The sequence below is a fragment of the Rhinopithecus bieti genome, unplaced genomic scaffold, assembly GCF_001698545.2.
Source record: "Rhinopithecus bieti isolate Rb0 unplaced genomic scaffold, ASM169854v2 scaffold_44597, whole genome shotgun sequence".
NCBI classification, from domain to species: Eukaryota; Metazoa; Chordata; class Mammalia; order Primates; family Cercopithecidae; genus Rhinopithecus; species Rhinopithecus bieti.
This window is the reverse complement of record NW_016817788.1, coordinates 34,749-42,319: the sequence shown is the minus strand read 5'-3', so window position 1 is coordinate 42,319 and position 7,571 is coordinate 34,749. Positions and strand designations below refer to the sequence as shown.

The 7,571-nt window shown below is 44.8% G+C and overlaps 1 protein-coding gene across 1 annotated transcript; it reads left to right on the top strand.

Moving 5' to 3' along the window:
• Positions 1-2,174: 2,174 nt before the first annotated feature.
• LOC108517995 (golgin subfamily A member 8K-like) lies at positions 2,175-7,458 on the top strand (the record flags this gene model as incomplete). The annotated part of the gene is made up of 7 exons (XM_017856127.1): positions 2,175-2,250; positions 5,080-5,139; positions 5,318-5,398; positions 6,257-6,295; positions 6,555-6,602; positions 6,691-6,775; positions 6,863-7,458. Coding segments are annotated over 7 exons (658 nt in total), but the record flags the coding sequence as incomplete, so codon positions are not given.
• Positions 7,459-7,571: the final 113 nt, after the last annotated feature.

Sequence of the window (7,571 nt, the reverse complement as noted above, 5' to 3'; positions counted from 1 at the left end):
GTTTCTCTTCTTCTACATTATTGTTAAGATTTTTTTTCTTAAACAAGAAACATGTCTAATATCTGTAAAAAGGCAAAGCTTTTGGGTCAGGCGCAGTGGCTCACGCCTGTAATCCCAGCACTTTGGGAGGCTGAGGCAGGTGGATCACGGAGTCAGGAGATCGAGGCCATCCTGGCTAACATGGTGAAACTCCATCTCTACTAAAAATACAAAAAATTAGCCAGGCGTGGTGGCAGACGCCTGTAGTCCCAGCTACTTGGGAGGCTGAGGCAGGAGAATGGCATGAAACCTGGAGGCAGAGCTTGCAGTGAGCCAAGATCATGCCACTGCACTCCAGCCTGGGCAACAGAGCAAGGCTCTGTCTCAAATAAATAAATAAATAATTGTTCACTGTACCAATTGTTCACAAAAATGAACCAACATGTCCATTAACAGGGAACTATTTAAATTAATCAAGTTCATTTACACGATGTAATACCATACAACTATTTAAAAGCACCTGGTAAACCAATACACGCTGAGATGGAATAATGCTATTAGAAACAGCAAGTAGTAGAACACTGTGTTGCCTACGACACCATTTTTATTCAACATTTACACAAATTTATAACAGCACTTATATGAGCAGTGAGAATGGGATTTATGAGACTTTTCATTTTTATGTGCTTCTATTTTGTTATGCTTCTGTATATACATCCATTTATTATGGAGTATTATTTTTGAAAAACACAAATGGGCCAGTATTGTTTGGTGTTGCAAAGCGAGAGTATAGCTTCTGATATCAACTTTTGCATATTGCTTCTCATTTTAGGAAAATTACGAACCTCCCTTATTCTAACTAACTTAAACCCAGCATTTCAAACATACAGAATTGAAGACAAAAAGAAAGAAAGAAAGAAAGAAAGAAGGAAGGAAAGAAAGAAAGAAAGAAAGAAAGAAAGAAAGAAAGAAAGAAAGAAAGAAAGAAAAAGAAAGAAAGAAAGAAAGAAAGAGAAAGAAAGAAAAGACACGGAGCTTCAGATGACAGTGACTCACGCTAAATGATTTATGCTGTAACGCTTGTTAAATAGTGCCATATTCTGGACATACTTCGTATTACAGTCCAACTCCAGTTGATCGCTTTTTACAGAGATGAGGAACAAAGGAAAAAATATTTAAGAAGTGAAAAGTATGGAGTCATGGAAAAATTGCTGTGATGCAAAGCCTATGGTCATAGGACAAGAAACAAGAGAACTCCAAGCAGCAAGCCACTGCTGTTCTATTAGCATCCAAACCTCCATACTCCTGTCTGCCCCAAGGCTTTTTTTAAAAATGGAGACAGGGTCTAACCATTTTGCCCAGGCTGGTCTCGAACTCCTGGACTAAAGCGATCCTCCTGCCTTGGCCTCCCAAAGTGCTGAGATTACAGGCTTGCATCACCTTACCTGGCTATTGAAATTTTCTTAACTCTCCTGCCTGGCCTATAGCCATAAGTGCCTAAATTGTACACGAAAGGCATCCATGGATCGATTACCCCCCCGGGTGGCCAAAAGAACTGCGCGAACCTCCCTCCTTGGCTGTCTGGATCAAGCTTCCCACTAGGTCCCTTTACTGAGTGCCTCCCTCATCTTTAATTATGGTGAAGTCTGGGATAACAGGATTGGCACAGGGGAGGGGAAAGCTTCCTCCAGAGTCGTTCTACCCTCTCCTCTACCATCCTATCTCCTCACTCCTGTCAGCCAGGGAGTCCAATCTGTCCTGAACTCAGAATGTCACCGTCAACGTCATAAAATGGCCAGACAAGCTCTTTGGGACTACAAACACATACCCTTAATGTCTTTATTTCTATTTTGTCTACCTCTTCAGTCTAGGTGAAAAAATAAGGATAACAGGGAAGAACTTTGTTTATGCCTACGTGTCCGCCCCTAGGAATTTTGAAAACCTCTAGGTAGCAATAAGAACTGCAGCACGGTATAAGAAAAGAGGAGGAAAAGCTGTACAGAAATGCATAATAAATGGGCTGGAAAAGAACTGCTGGGAACAAACAGGCAGGTTGAACTATAAGGAGAGAAAGCAGAGAGGCTAATCAGCAAGGCTGGGATCCCAAAAGGGCGTGATGAGAATATTACCAAAGTAGGAAGTCCTGGCTCCATGTCCCCTTAGTGGCTTAGTACTATGTAGCTTGCTTTCTGCAGGGAACTTCAGACCTTCCTGCTAGGATCCTCGAATGGAATTTTCTTATTGGAAAACAGTCGTTCTCTCGACATTCAGGTAGGCCCAAGTCTACCACACTCAATCATATTTTCTCTTCATATAATCCCTTAACTATCCTCTGTCCTTTAACTGTTTTTCTATACCCTGATCAGATGCCAACAAAAGTGAGAATGTTAGAATCATATATTTTTAGAGGTAGACCATACCTCAGATTTAAACAATGGCAGATATTCCATTTTCCAAAATGCGTATGCAGAAAAAATAAGTATGGAAGGATATATGCCTAAGTAATAAGTTAATTTATTTACTTGTATTTTATGAATTCTTTTAAATAAACACATTGCTTTTTTAAAAAACAAACTAAAGGTTTCTGTCAGTTAAAAAATGACACTGATGAAGCAGAATCCTTACAAATCATCCAGTCCGACCCTGGCCCATACGGTAGCCACGTGTGGTGTATCAATTCCTTAAAAATGCAGTTCCTGTGCTGCACAAGATGTGTCAAGTGCTCAAAAGCCACATGTCACTAGTGGCTCTGTACCACACAGCAGGGACACAAAAGATTTCCATCCTCAAAGAAAGTTCTATTGAACAGCACTGCTCTAATTAAATAAAAAATACCACTGAGCACAACATAGTAATAGAAAAGACTGAAGAGGTAGTGCTGATACTTAAAAACCTGGTATTTTCAGCCAGGCGTGGTGGCTCATGCCTGTAATCCTAGCACTTTGGGAGGCTGTGGTGGGAGGATCGCTTAAGCACAGGAATTCTAGACCAGCCTGGGCAACATGGTGAAACCGTGTCTCTACAAAAAATATAAAAAATTAGCTTGGCATGGTGACAAGTAGTCCTGTAGTCCCAGCTACTTGGGAAGCTGAGGTGGAAGATCACCTGAGCCTGGGAGGTCAAGTCTGCAATGAGGTGAGATTGCACCACCACACTCCAGCCTGGGTGACAGAGTGAGACCTTGTCTCAAAAAACAAAGGAAAACAAAAAACAAAACCAAAACATTTGATATTTATTTTTAAGTCCTCTATTTTCAAACATTCAGAAGTTATTCCATCCTATCTTCATGGTTTCCATTCTATGCCTGGTTTAGAATTGGGATCTGATAAAATAAACGTGTTCAACAGAACCACTTCTCATGGCTGTATAACAGATGATCAATACATATTTGATGAGGAAATTATTCAATTTTCTTAATTTTTTGCACAAAATTTGTGGTTTCAAGGGACCAAACTTGAATACTGCGCCTTCATGTTCTAAGAATCAGGGGACTTATATAAAACCTCAGTTGCCTGATAAGGGCTACATCAAAGTGAAAAGTCATGGGAAAAAACTAGAAAGTATACTTTTGACCCTACTTCTGTAAAGTTTCCTTATGCCACAGATAATACACATCCCCATTCCTGCCAAATTCTTTCCCTCACCTCCATCTATTGTCTTGATTCCACAAATAGGAGAAGAGCATGAATTTGCTTTAGTTAGACAGATGGATAGATGGATGGATATAGATAGATAGATAGATAGATAGATAGATAGATAGATAGATAGATATAGAGATAGACACAAAGATGGAGATAGAGATGGAGATAGAGACAGATTTGCAGAAGACAATTTATAGGTAAACTAGTGTCAACATCAAAGTGGTATACCTACATCTAACTATTCTGGAAAGAAAAGCATACCTCAAAGAAATTGACTTAAGTACATACAGAGAAAAAGTTTAAGCTGAAAGCTACTGCCCTCTTATATGAGACACTTAAGAAATTGCCAGGTACGGTGGCTCAAGCCTCTAATCCCAGCACTTTGGGAGGCCGAGATGGGTGGATCACGAGGTCAGGAGATCGAGACCATCCTGGCTAACACGGTGAAACCCCGTCTCCACTAAAAATACAAAAAATTAGCCGGGCGTGGTGGCGGGCGCCTGTGGTCCCAGCTACTTGGGAGGCTGAGGCAGGAGAATGGCGTGAACCCAGGAGGCAGAGCTTGCAGTGAGCCGAGATCAAGCCACTGCACTCCAGCCTGGGCGGACAGAGAGAGACTCTGCTTCAAAAAAGAAAAGAAAAGAAATTACTTGGGGGGCAAGTGAGAAAATGGGGAGACGTAGCTCAGAGGATACAAGGTAGCAGATATGTAGGATGAACAAGTCTAGAAATATAATGTACAACATGAGAAATACAGGTAATAAAATTGTGCTGTATTTGGGATTCACGCTAAATGAGATTTTAAGCTCCTCTTGCCACCAAACAAAAAGAAAATGGGTAACTATGTGAGTTGAAGGATATGTTAATTTGCTTCACTGCAGTAATCTTTTAACCACCTATATGAATCCCATAACATCATGTTGTACACCTTAAATATACAGAGGACAATTTATTTAAAATGNGGTCCTGGTTCAGAACTCTGGGTTTGAATCCTGCCTCTCTGTCTGCTAGGGATAGGATTTAGGGGGAGTTGCTTGAGCTCTTTGGGCCTCTCTTAGCACATGTGTATAATAGAGGTGGTGTTATTGTTTGACTTCCATTTGTGAGGTTTAAATGAGATTTGTTAGTGTTTTATGTTAATCCCTAGTACATGGCCTGCTGTAAACACCCAGGACACCAGGATATGGTCATTGCTGTTCGATTTTCCTCATCCCCAGTCTCATGGGGAAGCCAGGACAATGAGAACAGCCACTTGCCATCAGGAGTCACTGAAAGGGCCCCAGGGTGGGATGGTGGGGAGATAAGAACCATGAGAGAAGTTGGCACAAAGGGGTTATGGGACAAAGGGTTCAAGATAGGCAGAAAAGAAAATGTTGCCAGTTGATGGGGAAGAACGGAAGTCAGAGGGCTTAGACACAGAGGGACAGAACATCTCCATGTGCACTCTCATCACTTGTAGTCAGCAACAGGTATCGACGGAGAGGGCCCTACGTCATCTGCACCCCTCAAGGATCTGGAGGTAAGAGGCTCTGGGCGGAGGTGCAGTGACCCCGCAGGGCAGCCCTCCAACCTCCTCCCACAGCGGGGAGTGGGTGCCCCTCTGCCAGCTGAGTCAGCCCCACACACCCCAGCCCTGATTGTTCTCTCTACCTCTCCCCCACTCCTCCTCCACCTCCTCCTCTCTGCATGCGCCTCAGAGCCCGTGCCAAGAACTACCAGCAGCCCTGCACTCGAGGTCCGTCAAAATCAATCAACTGAATAACATCATCAAATCTTTGGTAAGAGTCCAGTGGGGTCCCCTGAGTCCAGGCTGCCAATCCCGGGCTCCAGTTTTCCCTTGGGGCCCTGAAGAAAGGGACTGGGGGTCCCTGGTGCCAAGTGCAAATAGGGAGCTGGGGCACCCTGACCTCACTTGGAGGGACCCCAGAGCACGCAGTGTGGCTGTTCTTTTGCTGCCCTCTTTGCCGACTCTCTCCTCTCCACACACCCCTGCTCTAGTCCTTGCTACACACGCCGTGGGTTTGTGGCCTCTCGGGGGAGTGCGAGCCTGACTGGTTGTCAGGGTCCCCGTATTTCTGCCATGACTCAGTCCCTAATTTGCTCTTTGATTCTGGACAAGTCGCCTCTGCTTTCTGGACTCGTGTTTCCAGAGGAGGTAGTGAGTATCAAAGGTGTCTGTTAGCTCTGAGAGTCTGAGATTTAAAGGCCCCCTAGAATGGAAACCTCAGGGCCAAGGGCTTCTGTCTGTCCTTTTCCGTTAGCCTATACCTGATGTGAAGAACCCTACCTGGCCCGTTCGTGCGCAGTAAATGTTTATTGAATGAACGCACTTTTCTAAATCACAAGCCGGCGGAAGAGGGGGCCTTTCTCAAACTCCATCTCTAGAGGTTTATGTTCCTGTCCTCTCAAGAGATTCCACATTCAGACTTTGAGTTCTGTGGCTGTGGGTAAAAACCAACAAACACACAAATCCTCTGTCCTTGGGAGCTTGAGGAGAGTTGACCAGTTCGTGTTCCTATTGGGTCTGAGAACTTTGCCTTTAAAATTCATTCCTGGCCCCTGCCTACCACTTCCTGGCCTGGGGAATAGAGTTGAGGGGGCCACCCTCCATCACCTTAATTTGACTCTCCCCACAGAAACAACAGAAGAAGCAAGTGGAACATCAGCTGGAAGAAGTAATGTGATTTCTTTGTTTACCCACAACATGACTGCTGGGTTTGAGGGACACTCAGACATAGAGGCCCCAGTCTCGCCCACTCCCAGCCTGGGGAAGAAGGCTCACCCCTGAGATTCCACCCCATCCCCACAGGGTCCCTGATAACCTGGTCTCATGGGTGGGCCTGTCCTGGGGCATTGATGACATTCTGGGGCATGTCTCTTGCTGTGCCGTCTCTGCCTCCCCCTGGTAAGAGCTCTGTCTTCCTCTTCCTGTAGGAAAAGAAGGCAAACAACAAGAAACAGAAAGCCGAAAGGGAGCTAGAGGTGAGTGGAGGGTGTGAAGTTTTCTCTTGTCCTCCGGAGAATGTTTCTTTCCTTCTCTTCCAGCACTTGCTTGGCTTTTCTCCCAAAGGTTCAAATCCAGAGATTGAATAGACAGATAAAGAAACTAAATATGGACACGTATCACACGGAACGTTCTCTCAGATACTTTAAAGGTGGGAATCTGGGCACCCTGTTATCCTTCAACCTGAAAGGTCTTTAGGGAGAGTCCTTTGGGCCCCATCTCAACTCTCTCATTACAGAAGAGTCCAAGGATCTGTCTGGCCGCCTGCAACATACAGTGCAGCGTATAGGAGAGTTAGAGCAGGCTCTCTCTGCTGTCCCCGCCACACAGGAGGAGAAGGAGATCAGTGTGAGTTCAACCACCTGCCCTGTCCCCTGGGAGCCCAGCTTTACAGATGGAGGAGTGAGCCTAAAGGTCCCTTCTGCAGGATGGAGTGTCCTGCCCAGGAGGCATCATGGCCATTTCTCGCTGCTTTTTGTCTGGTTGTTAGAGGCAGCCTGGGGCTGAGTCAGCTGCTGTGGGTGAGTTGGGGGGTGCGGTGGGGAGCGAGCACTGGACGCAGAGTTTGGAGGCCAAGTGCCTGCCCTGCCCTTACCTGGCTGTGGTCTTGGCCAAGTCCTAGGTGGGGTATTGGGTACTTGTACTGTGAAGGTACAGAAGAGTACCTTTAGTATGTTACCATTTCTGTAGAGAGGAAACTGTGTGTGTGTGTGTGTGTGTGTGTGTGTGTGTGTGTACATACTATGATAATATACATAAAACATGTTTGCAAGGTTCATAATAAACTCAGGAGAGAGCAATGGGGTGGCTGGGAGATACTTCCCTTCTGTACCGTCTGAGTTTTGGACTATACGAATGTATCATCTTTTCAGAAAGTAAACAAAAGATTAATTGTCCCCTTCCTATCTGTGCCCCATCCCCAGCAAGAAAATGGGCTTAGAGAATCG